The sequence below is a fragment of the Callithrix jacchus genome, chromosome X (genome assembly GCF_049354715.1).
Source record: "Callithrix jacchus isolate 240 chromosome X, calJac240_pri, whole genome shotgun sequence".
Taxonomy (NCBI): Eukaryota; Metazoa; Chordata; class Mammalia; order Primates; family Cebidae; genus Callithrix; species Callithrix jacchus.
Window position 1 is genome coordinate 99572416 of NC_133524.1, and position 18282 is coordinate 99590697.

At 39.1% G+C, this 18282-nt stretch overlaps 1 protein-coding gene and 1 long non-coding RNA gene across 14 annotated transcripts in view; one reads left to right on the forward strand and one right to left on the reverse strand.

The window, feature by feature from the left end:
• The window catches only part of LOC103790312 (uncharacterized), a 103467-nt gene extending 97949 nt beyond the window's left edge, over window positions 1–5518 (forward strand). Inside the window, exon 7 of the long non-coding RNA XR_013531702.1 lies at window positions 3284–5518. This is a non-coding gene — a long non-coding RNA (uncharacterized LOC103790312). The remainder of the gene's footprint in view (window positions 1–3283) is intronic.
• The window catches only part of RAB40A (RAB40A, member RAS oncogene family), a 56219-nt gene that overhangs the window by 13502 nt on the left and 24435 nt on the right, over window positions 1–18282 (reverse strand). For 5 of the 13 annotated variants that reach the window (XM_078363838.1, XM_078363839.1, XM_078363843.1 and 2 more), the window contains 4 exons: window positions 13413–13505; window positions 12887–12989; window positions 7569–7711; window positions 6085–6235 (listed from right to left, as the gene is read on the reverse strand). Coding sequence is in view for 1 of the 13 variants with exons in the window: in XM_078363837.1 (XP_078219963.1) it covers window positions 810–869 (60 nt within the window). In the remaining 12 variants the exon portion in view is untranslated. Of the gene's footprint in view, window positions 1–809; window positions 2008–6084; window positions 6236–7568; window positions 7712–12886; window positions 12990–13385; window positions 13506–18282 lie in introns of those variants that run through there. The other 8 variants (XM_078363842.1, XM_078363840.1, XM_078363845.1 and 5 more) reach the window with 6 other exon arrangements.

Consider the following 18282-nt stretch of genomic DNA (forward strand, 5'->3'; position numbering starts at 1 on the left):
TAGAAAAGAGTAAATAAGATGCAATTAAGTAAGTAGGATGAAACTTTGTTTTTCACAAATAAATATATAAATGCCCGAATAAGGAAACTTCTAAAAGAATTTATACAGATAAACACATTAGTGGGGCTTGTCTTTGAGTGCTCTGTTTGGGAGTAATGCTATATATTTCCTCTTCTATGCTATCTATTTTTAACTATAATAAACAACTATTTCTTTTGCAGTTATACAGAAATAATAAAATGGCAGTGAAACTTAAGCATTGTCAGCCCAAAGCACCGGAAAGACACTGATATTTAGAATGAAGAATGTTCCTGAGACTCAGAAAGGGGGGAAAAGATATTATGAAAACCTCATCTACATTATAACAGGGTATATTTTCCCCAAATTTCAACTCATGCTGATAATTATCAATACTTTACTTTTTGCCTAGTTAATTGGGAAAAATCCAGATACTATCATGTAGCTGTATTTTGTTCCCCTAAAAGACACATTGAGGTACTAACCCAAGATATCTGTGAATGTGACCTTATTTTAAAAATAGAGTCTTTGCAGATGTGATCAAGTTAAGATGAGATTATTACAGAGGACTCTAATCCAATATGACTTGTGGTCCTATAAGATAATGAAAATGCCATTAAAGACAGAGACACACAGGGAGAGTAACATGTGGTGACAGAGGAAGAGACTGGAGTGATTTCTCTGCAAGGAAGCAACATCGAGGATCTATGGCCATCACCAGAGACTATATGGAACAGGAAAGGAGAAAGATTCTTGCCATAAACCAAAAAGGAGTAAAGCCCCACTGATACCTGGATTTCAGACTGATATTTCTTGAGTTTGATATTTTGTAGACGGAAGATTATTGACATTCTTGGGTGTTTCAAACGTGTTGCATCCAGAACTGTGAGAGAGGAAATTTCTGTTGTGTTAAGCCACAAGTTTGTGGTACTTTATACAGTAGCCATAGGAAACTAATAGAGAACCTTAGTTTTGGTTAGCTTTTGTTGTTGTTTTTTTTGCTGCACCCTGCTCAACAGTAAGGCTGGAGGTCTAATGAGCAGGAGTAGCACATGCTGGTTAAATTTACTCAGGAGCCACACAGCCCGCATTCAAATCTCAGCCTCACAACCTGCTTGCTAGCCCTGCCCTTGTTGTACCCCAGTTCTCTTATGTTGAAAGTTGGCAACAACCACTCTTCTTTATAGATGGTGGTGAGGATTAAATGAAGTATACATTTAGAATTACAGCAGTGTCAGGAACTGAGAAAAATCACAATAAATATTAACCATTTCTATCATTATTTTATATACAAATTGACCAGTACTGTTTCTATTGCCATTTTTATGATAATATAGATTTTAATTTATTAGTATGTGTTGAACTTCTATGTATATTTGTCATAAAAAAGCAGTTTACAAAGCTAAAAGCAGGATACTATTTTATTTCTATTCTTAAATATATAGTTATATTTGCATAATATAATTTCTGAAAAAAATTTAAATGTTGACAGTGCTTATCCATGCATAATAAAATTTTAAGGATTTTTTTATTGTACTTGAGATTCTGTGGTACATGTGCAGATAATGCAGGATTGTTGCATACTTTTAAGAAATGTTTTAAAGGATTTTATTCCCTTCAGGCCTTTTCCATTTTTATCTACAAGAAAAGTGTCTTGGTTTTGGAAGTAAAAAAAAATAAAAACAAAATACCCCTGCCCTTTTCATAATAAAGTTACTCAATATTAGGAATGATAACACGTATTAGCCAAGACAATTAGGCACCAGGGTGGTCCTACAATTAAAGTATGAATCTATCAACATGACAGCCCCAGTTGGGGAGCTTTAGGGAAATTACAGACTCCCAGGGGAAGGGCAAGCATATCTCTCAGATGAATCTTACATTCAACAGTCAGATGACATTCGTACTTTTCAAGATTTTAGTGAAGGTCATGAGATGAAAGTGGTTTCACAATATGCTTCTTTCTGTACTCGCACAAATAAAGTCCCTTGAATTGATAGCAGGCTCTTCTGTTTACCCAGCTAGTTGGCCAAACAGTGACTGCAACCGGGGAGGGAAAGGGGAGGGACTGCATGAAACCACTAGGGCTCAGCACCACAGCTTCCAGAGGAGAGACTCATGACACAGTGGGATTCAGGGTAAAACTAGAGACACAGTCTCACTAGGCTCAGGGCCCCAGGAGTAATCAACACACATATGAAGTACCTTGCTTATACAATTAAAAATATTAAACAGAAAGGAAAACATAAACATGCCTATCACCTGTAATACCAAATCAGATCAAGTTCTAAATGGGATGCATACCTAAACTAACACAGGGATTTGGACAGTAGATTGGACACCTAAAAACCAACTCCTGGCAATCACTGACTTTTTTCATCAAGATTACCCAGATTAGTTCTAGATTTACAGGCATAGATGGGTAATAGTGTGAATAAAAGTTGGGAAATTGTGCCTGGACAATGGGAATATATTTCATGTTCAAGATACACTGCAAATCCCAGCTAATTGGGAGGCTGAAGTGAGAGGATCACTTGGAGCCCAGGAGTTCTAGGCTGTAGTGTGCTGAGATTGTGTCTGTTAACAGCCACTGCACTCCAGCCTGACCAACATAAAGAGGCTAAGGAGACCCTGTCTCTAAAAAAAACAAAACAAAACAACCCACAGAGATATGCTGTAACATTGTTTTGGGGTGACTGGCACCTGGGAAACTCTTAAGACTTTGAACACATCACATTTTTAAAAAACATCACTGAAAATGTTGTGCACCAATTCTATTAGTGCTTGCTATAGCATGTAAACTGGAAAAGTGGGTATGTCTGGTTAACAGTACACATGTAGAGAGGCATATATAGCAGGTCACAATGTTGAGATATGAATTAGTATTTGTTCTTCTCATCTTTCTTCCTTTCTCCTGCTATATAGCCAGACAACTACAGATAAAACACCCAACAAAATAACACCATATTTCATGCAGAAATATATACATATGTAACGAAGGATAAATAATGAAAAGTCTAAACGCTTGTTAACGATTACTCCTTTGTAAGAAGAAGGCTAATGCAAGCAGAAGAAACTTTGAATTTCTTTCTTTTTTTAGACAGGGTCTTACTCTGTCACGCAGGGTGGAGTGCAGTGGTACAATCATGGCTCAGCGCAGACTTGACTTCCCTGGCTCAGGTCATCCTCCCACCTCAGCCTCCCAAGTAGCTGGGACTACAGTTGTCTGCCACCATTCTCAACTAATTTTTGTATTTTTTTGTAGAGATGGAGTTTCGTGATGTTGCCCAGGCTGGTCTCAAACTCCTGGTCTCAAGTGATCAGCCCGTCTCAACCTCTCAGAATGCAAGGATTATAGGTGTGAGTCACTGCATCCCACACAGACTTTGAGTGAATTTCAATTGTACATGTAATGTTTTATTTCTCAATATGAGTATATACAAGTATATTCTTTTTGTAAGCTTTTTTATATCTAAAATATTTCAGAAAAATAAAACTTTCTTTAGTTCTGATTATAAAAATGATCTGTACGAATTTAGAAGTTGTGGAAAATATAGTTATGTCCAGAAATAAATATATAATTAATCCGTAATTCTACTACTCATAAACTTAAAAAAGAGTATTATGTTTGTATATTACTCCCACTTATACTCTGTATGCATGCATCATAATGTATATTCATTGCATGTGAGTCTAATATATTGAGACATTCAAGATTTGCAACCAAACTCTGACTCTCAAGTCACCAACCCTAACCATTGGGGTATACAATCTTATAAATAAGGGCTGTGTTCAGCTCAGAGGAAGTATCTTCTAGACAAGGACAGATCTGGCATTCAGTCCTCAAGTCTCCTGATTTCAGTCTGTTGTACAGAATAGTAATCTTTATGCTCTTTTATTCTGTACTGTCTCCTTTCTGGGGTTCGAACAAAGGTTCCTATCCCAGTGTCAAAATGGAAGGTAAAAAGGAAGAGAAGAACACATCAAATAAAAAGTAACAAAGTGATTATTTGATTCCAAACTTCCACCATTCTCAGGTATCTCACCCACAAAGAAATGTCACCAAAGGTTCTATATCACATAAGTATGCATGTTTCCTTTCCCATGTTTCAAATTTAGATGATCTCTGTGAGATGTTCATGTTTAAGTCTTTTGTGGAAGGGAAAACAGAGGGAAGACAAAATGTATATTTATTGAAGTATTATGTATCAGATGGTTTCTATAGTTTTGCTCATTTCTCCTTATAACAGTTTTGTGAGGTAAATATCAATATGCTAATTTTATTGATGAGCAAGGTGAGGTTCACTGAGGATAACTCACTACCACAGCATCATACAATAGAAAAGAGTGAGTACTCTTCCCTCATCCCAACTTCATCACATTGCATAGCACAGAGATGGCACTAAGTTTCCTACATAATATAGATGAATGTGTGTGGTTCCCTTCTTGCATTCCCAAATACTCACTAAAATATAGTGATGCTATCCAGATTATGAAAAAACATCCCTGTTAAAGATCATAAGAGTTGAGATGGGAAGGAAGCAAACACTGGCACTGTGAATGACACACCAAATACCGTGCTGGCATCTTGACAAAGATCTCCCCTTGAACAGATCATAATACTCTCTTGAGTGTAAGGATCAGGTGTATGTGTGTTTTTGGTGAAACACGCAAAACAATATATGTTTTATTTAGGGAGGCTCTCGTATGGAATAAAAGGATAAAGCAACAAATGGGAAGATGATCATTGCTTTCTGGATGCTGATTATCTGTAGCAGAGAAGGAAGGGGATGCAATTCGGGAAAAGTAAAGTTTTTTCCTCAGCTGGACTAATTTCATAGCTCTCTCTATTTTTTATCTGAAACATTTCACAAGTAGCAGAGGTTTTAGGGGATACAGTTTTTCAAATCATAAATACAGACATTCCCCAACTTTTGATTTTTTGACTTACAATTTTTCAATTTTATGATAGTGTGAAAATGGTACACATTCAATAGAAACTGTACTTCAAGTTTTAGATTTTGGTCTTTTCTCCAGCTAGCAGTATGCAGTATTATACTCTCTTGTGATTCTGTTAGGGAGCAGTAATGAGCCACAGCTCCCAGTCAGCCATGCAATCACGAGGATAAACAACTGATATTCTACAGTGTACAGTGTTGCCAGCATTTTTTGGATATTGTTTTGTGTTTTCACATCCCATCTTGTCTACAAATGCCCATTTTTGACCTACAATTATTTTCAACTTACAATGAGCTTATTAGGATGTAACTCCCATAGTAAGTCAAGTATGGAATATGGAGTCTGGAGTATGTATAATCCATATTCTCACCTTAGCAAATGTTTAATATTGAGCCAAATGCAGGGTTAAAAATATCAATAGCCAGCAATCCCCATCATAATTAACATGGTACTAGATCTTTCCAATGATTTTTTATATATGGATATATGCACGTGTACTGTACATGCATTACAAATGCAATTAATAAAGCTCTTATAATCCTATGTACAATACAGTATCCTGAGTTTTTTGTTGTTATTTTCAGTTTTCTTTTATCTTAAGTATTAATATGTGGATGAAACATTCTGAGTATATGACAAGGTATAAGATATAACCTAACTTTGCTTTTTAATGAACCTTTATAACTAGCCAGACCTAATTCCTGAACAATATGTTTGATTGGAAATGCATCTTATAGCATCTTAAATGATGTTATATGCCTGGGTCAACTCAAAAGCTTTCTTTAGACTTCTTTAACCTGCATGTCAACCACTCTGTCCAAAATTTATGAAATTATATGCTCAGAGAACATTGTAATACCTGGCAAAGTAATCCCTACTTTTTTCATTCAGTCTTTGTATGCATGGTAGGAATAATAATAAAAGACGTAAATAGTTACAGGGCACACAGTAGATAAATTAGTTGATATAGATCATGCAAGCAGCAAGTGATGATTACCAGGGTCAAATCCAAGTCCTTCTTACCCAAAAGCCCCCTCCGCTAACCACTGTTCTATATTGAGTGTCCTTCTGTGTTAGACCAGAGGCCAACAGAGGGAGGGAACTCACCCCAAAAACCAGTCAGTTGATGGGTTGAGTAACTGGGGTATAAATCCGATGACTCCCATCTTCTGTCCAGCTGATACATTATTTTTCTTTGTTTTTCTGTACTATTTGTTCTTCCCAAGGCTCAATCAGAAACTCCTTCACCCATATCACACTAGAAAGAAAATAAGAGAGTAGTACATGGAATCAAAGGAATGGTAAGATAAGACCAACATTCATTTATTGTTACTGTATTTCTAGATGTTCTCTGTTTCAAATCTTCTACTTCATAAGGCACAAGTATTTTTCTCTTGGAACCAATAATCTTTCTTTAAAGAATGTTTCCCAAAGATACAATTCAAAAAGACAAAAAGGCAGAAGCACGGGGTCATTTGTGGTAGAACAAATTGTAACAGCAGAAGACCCAAAATGTGGCAGATGTCCACCAATAAAGGATTGATTGAATAATCTAAGGTACATCTACATCCTAGATTTCAATGCCAGTATAACAAGCAAGGAAGACTCCCTCTCTCTACTGCTATGTAGTGATCTCCGGGATATTCTGTTAAGTGAATAAATCAAAGTGCAGAAAAATGTGTAGAGCTGCTGTTGTCCCATACCATAGCCACTGGCCACTCGTGGCTATTTAAGTTAACTAAATTTAAATGCAATTTGAAATTCATTTCCTTAGTCACACCACATATTAGGTGTTCAAACTCACAGGTAGCTGTGAGTCATAGAATATTTTCACCTTTGTAGAAATTCTATTTGCCTCCACCGATTTGGAATATGTCACCTTATATGTATGGAAAACTAATAGAAACATTCTATTTGCTTTTATTTTAAAATCGGAAAGTTTTAATGAAAATTGATTTTTAAAAATTGTTACCTATAACGAGAAGGAGAAACAACTCAGGATGGAAGCCAATGATGTCTTTTTTCTTAAAAATATAATACCTATATACTGGCTCCATACACTGGAAAGGTGAAGAAACATGATAGACCCAGTAGCAATGAGCAACTCTGGTGCCCATACTGAATCCACTTAAAACATATCACACTGAAAGGAACTATGTTACCTTGGAGAAATGGCTGAGTCTAGGTCTATGTAACCATTCTATCAGATGAATGTGGACCAAACTATCATACCAGAGAGTACATCAAAAGACAGAAGCCAAGCTTAAGGGGCTCTTGCTGGACACAGATGAAGCAATTTGAGCACTAAATAAAATAATGACTACTATGGATTAAAACACATTAAATATAAAAACTTCTAGAACTCGTGATAACATTCTAAAAGAAAAATAAACAATATCAACTCATTGCTTACCTTTAGAGAACCCTAGGGAAACTCACTCTTTTGAAAAGTGGAGGCTGGGTGCGGTGGCTCACGCCTGTAATCCCAGCACTTTGGGAGGCTGAGGTGGGTGGATCATGAGGTCAAGAGATAGAGACCATCCTGGTCAACATGGTGAAACCCCGTCTCTACTAAAAATACAAAAAATTACCTGGGCATGGTGGTGTGTGCCTGTAATCCCAGCTACTCAGGAGGCTGAGGCAGGAGAATTGCCTGAACCCAGGAGGCACAGGTTGTGGTGAGCTGAGATCGCGCCATTGCACTCCAGCCTGGGTAGCAAGAGCGAAACTCCGTCTCAAAAAAAAAAAAAAGAAAAGAAAAGTGGAAATATTGCAAAAGAATTAGGCATTCATTCAGCACTTCCTATTCACACTACCCCTCAGTGTAATCTAATACTTTATGAAAGGAAGTTTCTTTAATAGAGTAATGCCAGCTAATAAAGCAGAGAAAATTATAGAATTATAATATCATCCTTTTATGACCTTTAATGAATACAGATCTAAGGAACATCCTTAGAGACTGCAGAAAAATCGAGGTGAAAAAGGGATGGGAAATTTTATAATGGATAGATCAGCTCAACAATATTTTAACATAGTAATTAATCTTAACATCACAAGAGGAGAGACAATTAGACACAGTGAGCCTCCTGTGTAACACTATAGGAATAAACAACACCACATAAGAATTACTTCTGACCAAAACAAAAAAAAAAAACTTAATTGAATCAAGCCTCTGAATCTAACACCAATTTTAAAAGAAAAGGAAGAACCACAAATACATAACAAACAACAATATAAGAATATAACCAACAAAATCCACAAGGCAAAATGCACAGGACAAAATATCCATTCTCCTAAGCAAATAAATTGGAAAGTGTGATGGTTAATTTCATATATCAACTTGACTGGGCCACAGAGTACCCAGACATTTGGTAAACACTGTTCTGCGTGTGTGTGTGAGGGTGTTTCTAGATAAGATGAACACTGAATGAGTAGACTGAATAGAGCTGACTGCCCTCTCTAATGCAACTGGGCCTCATCTAATCAACTGAAGCTTTGAATAGAACAAAAAGGCAAAGTAAGCATGATTTGCTACACCTGACTTCCTGAGCTAGCATGTCAGTCTTTTCCTGCTCTTTGGGACTCAAACTAAAAATTCAGCTCTCTTGGGGTCTAGAGACTGCCAGCTTTTGGAATAGAACTTAGATCATCAGCTCTCCTGGTACTCAAGTCTTCAGATTTGGACTTGTACCACCCATCAGATCTCCTGGGTTTCTGGCTTGCCAACTGCAGATCTTCAGATTTTTCGGACTCCATAGTCACATGAGCCAACTCCTTATAACAAATCAATCTCAATCTCTCCCTCTCAATCTGTGATATATATATATATATATATATATATATATATATATAATGTTTTATGAATATATATATGTATAACATATATTTATATATTACATTTATCCTGTTTTATATATAAATAGGATATGTATGTATGTATGTGTGTGTGTGTGTATATTTTTTTTCTATTGGTTCTGTTTTTCTGGAGAACCCTGACTAATACAGAAGGAAAATCTTTAAATTAAAAGAAACTTACTTCCAAGAACTTATAATTAAACTACAGTGAGATGCTACCACAAGACCACCAGAACAACAAAGTGAAAAACATGGAAAATACCAAGTATTCATGAGGATCTAGAGCAAGTAAAACTCTCACAAGCTGCTGATGGTACTATAGAATGGAATAGCCACTTTGATCAACTGCTTGTTGGTATCTATTGAGCTGAACATACACATACCTTATAACTCAGAAGTGCCACGGCACATTGGTACATACTCAAGAGAAATGAAAATATACGTCCATCCAAAAGAATGAACACGAACATTCATAATATCGTTATTCAAAAGAAGTAAAAAACTGGAAAGTACACAAATCTCCATAACAGATAAATGTATTGTGAAATATCCAAATAATACAATATTTTACACCAATGAGAATAAGCAATCTACTATATAGACCATAATAAATATTATGGTTTATTCTTGAAATTAATAATAAATATTAATATATTTTAAAATACATTAAAATAAAATAATATTAAAATAAATTAAAATAAATATTAATTTCACATACATTATGTTGATTGAAAGAAGCGAGATACAAAAAAGCACATGCTGTATGATTCTAAGAATTTTATTCTAACCTCCCAATAAAGTTTGGGGCAGGAGAGGAATATCAACAACTCATTTTCTTTTATTTGAAGGTACTTAGTGTCTTTTTATGTTATCTGTAGCTTAACCTCAGATAAGTGAAGCAAATTTTTTCTGAGCCCTTGTAAAGTGATTAACCACACGTAAGATGAAAAGCTAATACTATATCTGATGGACAGGCAATGGGTTGTGAAAGATTCGGGCAAGAATCCTAAATGGATGTTCATTCTGCACTAAATCCCACAGCAGTCACTGAGTCACCATGGTAAACATTCTGGCCAAGGAAAGCTGAGAAAAAATGAACACCACTACCCTGAGCTTGTTTCTAATACGTACTAGGAACTACATAGGATTGACATGATGCACAGTAATTAATCTCAAATAGTCCTGACAATAAATATTCCTGACAGCTTCAGTGACATACAAATGTATACATACTCACATACATACATGCTTGCTCACCCTCTCACCACCCCAAATCCCAGGAATTTATTGATGTAGATTTACTGGTGGGTAAGTAGCCAGGCATGGTGACTCATGCCTATAATACCAGCTACTCAGAAGGCTGAGGTAGGATTGCTTGAGGTCAGGAGTGTGAGACCAGTTTGAACAACATAGCAAAACTCTGTCTCTGAAAAATGTTTTTAAGTTTGGCTGAGCATGTGGCACACACCTGTAGTCTGTTATTCAAGAGATTGAGGTGGGAAGATTACTTGAACTCGAGAGTTCAAGGCGCAGTTAGCTATGATTGCCCCATTGCACTCCAGCCTGGGCCACACATCACAACAAAATCATTTCTGACCACACATATAAAGTTGAAAGCTACTAAACTATGTTCTTTTGGTGTGATTTCTAAAGATGACCTGTAGAATTGTCTCTGCAACATTTTTCTCCATAGTTGCAACATATGGCCAATGACTTGTAAAAGCAGATATGGAAATACAGGTAAACACAGGTTAAGAATCAAATACCTTTTCCATCGTAGAGTAGGCTGTGCTTTCAACCAAAAAGATCCCTCACTGATATTGTTAAACATTTGGTTGCTGACAGTACCACTACAAAACACATAGCTGCTGATGAAAGGAAATTCCACCTGCTAAACCTCTTCTCCAAAGATGGGATCAAAGGAGTTTCTCTACTCTTAGACTATTTTATAAACCTCAAAGAGCTATTCCACAACATGCTTTTGTTAGGATCTATTAACTCACTTGTGCCAGGCATCATATCCCACCAGGGATGGAAGTCTTGGGAATCTCCTTAGGACTGCTGCCCTTCAAATCTGATGTAGAAGCTTCAGCAGCCATCAAGACCCAAATTCTCAAAGCCTATTGATATGAGCTCAATCACCTGATGAAGAGCTTCACAGGGACAGAGAGAATCCAGCAATCACTGTGCTTTCTTAAAGTAACCGTGTGCCAGGAATCATGCTAGGCACTGTGTAATTGGATAGTGATCATTACAACCAGAAGATACAATGGGTTTCTCATCAGGGCCTTTTTCTTTTCCTTTCCTCATCTATCTCCTAACAACAAGTCTGTAAAGGACTAAGAAGAGGCTTGAATTCACACAGGCATTCCTGATCGTGCAGTAAACACAGGGCTATGGGCTTGCACCTGTGTTATCCCTGCAGGTTGCAGCAATCCTGTGGGTGAGCATAATTATCCCTATTTTACAGAGGGGAACACTGGGCTCAGAGAGTCCTTACCTGTCTCATCTTTCCATGTCCCATCTTTACATAGAAAGTAGCTCCAGGACACCCAGAGCAGGACACCACACTCATTGGAGCCAGGAGGGTCCCAGTTCTCTCCCTCATAAAACAGTGAGAGCAACTTATTTCAAAGTGGCAATGAGAAGACTTAGATCTGGGATCCCTTCATCTCCTCACAGCCCAGGACAGTTCAGCCCCCACTCTGGGGCACCCACACCCTCAACTGAGTCCCAAACACCTGAAGGCAGGACCCTGCTATTCTCACCAGCACACATGGGTCTCTAGTAAAAAGTCATCAAGGTCACAGTAATGACTTTTGGTTTCTATGGCAAGCGTGATGCTCAGGCTTGTCCTCCACATCAGAAATGCTTCTGCACAGCCCTCTGTCCCCTTGCCTTCCTCCAAATTAAAAAAAAACAACATCTTTACTCTTCAGGCCACCTCCTGAGAAAGCTTACTAATTAGAGGAACTAGCCTCAGACAAGGGCAATCTGTGGAACTCTGCCCAGCTTGGTGAAACAAAGCATCATCCCATTGGCAGGAATACTGCCTGCTTTAAAAGTGAAAGTAGTTGAGTACTATCACGACACAGAGATGCAAGAAGGTATCCTAGGGCTCCTGATGATGAGCTAACCCTCTGAGGATGATGTGTAAAACTTACACAACACACTAAGCAGTTAGCTATCTGTGGCAGAAAACTAAGAGATTGTCTATGTGTCTAAATGATGTAGGAACACCAAGAGATGTAATTTAAGATATCTCAGTTATTTCAGGGAGGCAGGCCTATAATAATGAAATCATTTAGTGGGCAGAAATCTAGTCAATTGAAACATACATTGGCTCATTTTGGGGAATTCTTATCTACCATTCTTAATATTTTCTTCCATGTGGAGAAACATCGATACCCAAAACACTCCTGACCTCTGGATATACTCACTCCTTCTCTATCACAGGAATGCCTCATCTAGTTGGTGAGTTTGGATGGAGAAACAGGTTGCACAGCCCAGGTTCTCTCCCTTCAAAACTCTTGGTTATAATCTTCACTTAACCAAGCATATGTTCTTCTCTGTACTCAGGGGTGGGGCTTACAATAGGTCCACAGCTCTACTCTCCTGTGTCTCCTTGGCTCCCCAACTATTCCTATAGTCTTAACAATGCTTAGATATTTAAGGGGCCCCCAAAATGCCCTCCAGCTCCAAATCTGAGACATATACTAACAGAGAAATGACAAAAGACTAAGAACAATAAATTGACTTTATAAAAGTGATACTGGAGAATGTGACATAGATTTGCTGACGCATGGGTTTCCTATGAACAAACCCCAGAATTGGACAGACTTATCCAGTGCTACATGGAGACCATCACAAAAAACCAAGGCCTGCATTGCATATCTATCTGCTGTCTCCTGAAGGAGCCCTGTCTATATATGCCCAAGGAAAGTGACTTCCTTGTCAAGGGCTATGCCTGTAGCAGGAGAAAGTCTTTCAGGACACCTTCTTAGAGAAACACGTCTCAAAGTGAATAAACACACTGTACTCCTTACATACTCACCCAGCAACCTGCAGAAGATACAGGTTTCCATATGGCTCAGGAAGCAGTTTATATCAACATTCTCTCAATTTCTTAACGTAAGTGATTGCATTGGAGGCTTATCCTATAGAGAGAGATTGGAATTATGTCTAAATTCCAAGAGTGAATTGAAAAGCATATTTTATGAAAACCTCCCTTGAAAATTCCATCAAGAAGGAATTAATAGGATATTCTGAAACATATACCCACACATAAACTAACACGTAGACTAGAGTCAAAATTATAACAAAGCCTCCCCAAGCCTTCATGATCTGTGATCTGAGCACAGAGCACAAAAATGAAGAAAAGGTCACCGAAACCATAAAGTTTTAGATAACCACTTGTACTTTACAAAATGTTCCCAAACAATAGCTATTTATTATCTCTCAGGATTCTATGAATTGACTGGGGTTTGGTGGGTGCTTTCTGTTCTATGTGGTGTCTGTCACCTGGACTGCAGTCAGCAGGATGCTACACTTGCCTGGGACATCCAAGAGAGCTCACTCACATGGATGACGAATGGTGCTAGCATCTGCTGGTAGCTCAGTGGGGCTGTTGCATGAAGCATCTTGATTCAACACAGAGTCCTCTGTGAGTAGGGCTGTCAGATAAAATAGAAAACACTCAGACAAATTTGATTTTCATATAAACAATGAATAACTTTTTAGTGTAAATGTGATGGTGACTTTATGTTTCAACTTGGCTGGGCCACATTGTTCAAGTATCTCAACATTGTTCTGCATGTTCCTGCAAGGGTGTTTTTGGATGAGATCAACATTTAAATTAGTGGCCTTTGAGAAAAGCAGATTGCCCTCTATAATGTGAGTAGGCCTCATGCAATCAGATGAAGGCCTGAATAGAGTAAAAATCTTACCTCTTTTAAGCAAGAAAAAATTCTACTAGCAGACAGACTTCATACCTGAACTGCAACATTGGATATTCTCTAGTCTCCTGTCTGCCAGCTCACTCTGCAGATTTTGGACATTCAGCCTCCCTAGTCATGTGAGCCAATTCTTGAAAATTAATCTCTCTCTCTCTTCCTCTCACCATATACACATGTGCGTGTATATGTGTACACACATCATATTGGCTCTGTTTCTCTGGATGTAACATGCAATTTTTTATTTTAATTCAGCTGCACATTTTGTATTTTTATTTGCTAAATCTGGAAACCTTGGGAGAAGAGCCTCTGAATATGTAAGTTTAATGACCATCCGAGATGACCTTCCCAATAAGTCAGGGCAGGTCTGGGGACAATGAGCAGATCATATTGAAAAGAAAAAAAAAGGCAAGAGCTGGTAATACCTAGCGTTGGTTAAATAAAGGAGAAACAGACTTTACACTTGGTGCCACTCAAAGTATCCATTTTCTGAGGCCAATATTATTACAGCTGAACAACTTGAATGGCCTTTGTACAGAAGTCATATTTCAACCAACAAGGGAGTTTCACTTGAGGGTTTAGAAAAGGCTCATCAAGGTGACTATGATGTGCATCCTGGTTAAGGGGCCCTGGTCGCTGGGGCAGGTCAAATTGACATATGAATTCCCTGCTCCAGGGAGGAAAGATAGCTTCTACTTATGGAGCAGAGTGTTTAGAGGAGCTCAGCTCCGGGTTGTTTATGTTACTGTCTGGATTTTATCTCATGACAGCCCTGCTAGTGAGGTACCAGTATCCTCTCTTCTTCACAGATGTCTGTGACTACAAAGCACATGTTCCTAACCACAGAGCTGGATGGCAAAGAGGTTTCTCAGCAGGCCTACTGCCAGAACTTGCCAGCCAAGGCACCTTGAGTTGCTGGTGGCAGATCTTAAGCATCAGGACATATATTGTAAAGGAGGTTAGTATCTGTTCTCCTTGTGTTTACTCTCTGTATTAGCCCATTTTCAACTGTTATGAAGAACTTCCCTGAGACTGGGTAATTTATAGAGGAAACAGGTTTAATTAACTCACAGTTACACATGGCTGGGTGGGTGCAGGGGATGGGGGAGCACTCAGGAAACTTACAATTACGGAGACAGGTGAAGGAGAAGCAAGTACCTTCTTCACAAGGTGTCAGGAAAAGAGAGAGCATGAAGGGGAAACTGCCAAACACTTATAAAAGCATCAGATTTCAAGAGAACTCACTCACTGTCATGAGAACAGCATGGGGGAAACCACCCCCATGATCCAATCACCTCCCACCCATTTCTCCCTCAACACCTGGGAATTACAATTCAAGATGAGATTTGGGTGGGGACACAAAGCCAAACCATATCAGCCTCCTTGAATTTCCAGCAAAAAAACAGGTTTGGGCCTCTTTCCCCCATCTCAGAGAAAATTTGTAGCAGGGTTGGAAGCAGAAGCTGTCTGAAGCCAGTATTTGCTTCATCCTGTATGAAAACTTAAACCTAAGGAAAGGATTGGACTGCTTGTACTTGGCAGGGAGGAGAAGGTTCTGAGGACACAGGGAGGGGAGAAAAAGAGCAGTTTCTCCTAAACAGGAATGAGGTCAGAGGTCTACAGTTCCCTCTGGGAGTAGGAACCTGAGCATTGCTCCATGTCAGTGTTTGGAGAAGCTCTGTATATGGTTCATCAAGGTTGGACATTCAGCCATGAGACAGATTCTCGTTTGGTTGGAAGGATGGATAACTCAGGGTTGGGAACAGGGGTGGGGCTGAAGGTAACAAACCAGCTAGGGAAATGGTCAGGTCAGCCCTCAGCAGTTGGGACACATGCGTGATAATGACAGAGACCTCCCAGGCTGGCTGTATGTGGAGGATACGTTTTCACAAGTGATTATTCTTTGTCAAAGAGCATGACTATTGTTTATACTGTCTAGTTGAAAGTTAAAATCTGTTTACTAATGAATATCCCAACCAACTACAAGATGAGAGTACCTGTTTCTCTAGATTAATGCAATAATGGGCTTCCCCAACTTTATTAATACTTGCTACTTTTTTATACTGTCACTACAATGTCAAAATACTTTTTATTTTTCTCCATCAATAGGCACATAAATGGTATATTTCACATGTGCATTTCTAAACACAAACATAACAGTCCCATTTTATGTCTCAGAATATGTCCTTGAATAGTCCTAGAGTTTGATGAGAAAATCTGATAAGTGAGTTTGTGTTTATGCTGTGTCCTATTTAAATTGAAATTGTGGAGTCATAAAAATCCCATACACTGCTTCAAGAGGACAAAATGGTACACAGTATCTGCAGAGACACTGGGAAACGTATATGAGGGAAGCAAGCATGGCCCCATCAGCTGCTGCTCTCTCAAACCTGCACTGCAGAGAGTCCCTGGCATGTGTGCAAGAATGGTCATGGCAGCGTGGCCAAAATATCAAAATAGCCCCAAAGTCACCTTATTAGAGACATCTCAGAAACAACATTTTTAGGAGAAAAAATTTCAGTAAGTGTTTGCTACAATTTGGATGTTTGACTCCTCCAAACCTCATGCTGAAATCTGATCCCCAGTGTTGGAGGTGGGACCTAACAGGAGGTGTTTGGGTCATGGGGGTGGATCCTTCATGAACATCTTGGTGCTGTCCTTGCTGTGATGAGTAAGTCCTTGCTCTATTAGTTCACATAAGAGCTGGTTGTTGAAAAGAGCCTAGCACCTGCCATCTTTCCCCTCTCCCACCATGTGGTCTCTGCACAAGCCGGCTCCCCTTGGCCTTCCATCATGAGTGGAAGTTTCCTGAGGCCCTCATCAGAAGCAGATGCCCAATCTTGAACTTTCCAACCATCAAAATTGTTAGCCACATAAACTTGTTTTCTTTATGAGTTATGCAGCCTCAGATATTCCTTTATAACAATATTAAATGAACAAAGATAGTAGTATCAAAATATATGGTTTATTCCATTTACTCATCAGGACAGCAGTGTAAAGAAAGTATGGTGAGTCCCATCACACAGATTACCAAGATTTGGCTAAGATCCTCTCCAGATAAGTGGTAGAACGGCAATGAGGTTCTATCTCTTGCCCCCCATCCCCAACAATGGAACCAGCAGCTTCCCATTTGGAAGATAATTTTATACTTCCCAGTATTGTGCCCTAAGGGTACTCACTCAACAGCCCTTCACATTGAGGAAGAGGACAATGGAGATGAAATCCTGCCCTTTGGGCCATGAGGCATAGCTGTGGGGTCATATGGATTACCAGGTTTCTAAGGTTAATTGTGGGGTAAAATAAAGAAAGGTGGAAAAAGAAAGAACAGGGAAAGAACAGAAAACAGCAGGTCCTCCAGGGATCACCTCTACCTCTCTCTGTCTTTGCTCCCTTCCCCACCCCATTCGTCCCCTGCTCTTTGTGACAGTGTGGGACGTAACAGGAATCCAAGGTACCCTGAGAGAGGACAGAAAGATGGGAAGACCCAGACCATGAGAAGGGTGGATCAGGCAGCACAAGTCCTGGAGCCTGTGCCCTGGGTGTTGGCTTACCCACCAGGTGCTCCATCTCTGCCTGCTTCTGTGTGCCTCACCATCACTCTACCACACAGCAATGAAGCTCCCACATAACAGAAATATGCACTCTCCAAGGGAGGCTAGCAGGGGAAGTGACTTACCCTGAGTCAAGAACGTTCCAGATTTATTGGTTTGGGTTTGGCACCAGGATGCAGAGAGAGCTCCAGTCTCTCTTGCTCCAGTGTCCTGCCCAGCAGACGTAGTATGAGGTTTTCATCAAGCCCCTCAGGAGTGCAAAGGAAACACACTTCTCTCATATACAACAAGGTGGGGAAAATAGGGGGTAGGAAAACTATGAAACAGGAAGAAATGGGGTGAGTGATAACTTCATCCCTGTAACCCAAACTTCATTCATGGGGTCCATGACTCAGTTGGATGGAGATGGTAGAACCACCTTCTTCCCTTCCCCCAGGCCCATCAGGGTGCTCATTCCACCATATAGAAATGGCACTGACTCACAGTGAAATTAGAAATGTGTGTTTTCCTTCTTCCCTCTATTTACTCTCTAGGTACATGGAAAATAGTTACTGTACACTGGAGAAACTTGACAAACACCATCCTTAACCAAATGATGAAGGTTAACATCACCAGTGACTTCATGCAGGCATCATATACTCCCAGATATGATGTGACAAGAAGGGTACCTGAACTAGTGGTATTCTTTCTCAAAATCTGTAACCGCAGTCAAATCACAAGAAAAACAACAGACTGAGCTTGTACTCCTCAAGACTGTCAGGGTTATGAAAGTCAGTTGGCAGTTCCTCAGATGAATAAACAGATAGTTACCATATGACCCAGAAATCCCACTCCTAGGTACATACCCAAGAAAAATGAAAACCTATGTCTACATAAAAACTCATACGTAAGTGTATGTAACATCATCATTCATATCAGGCAAAAAGCAGAAATCATCTAAATGACCA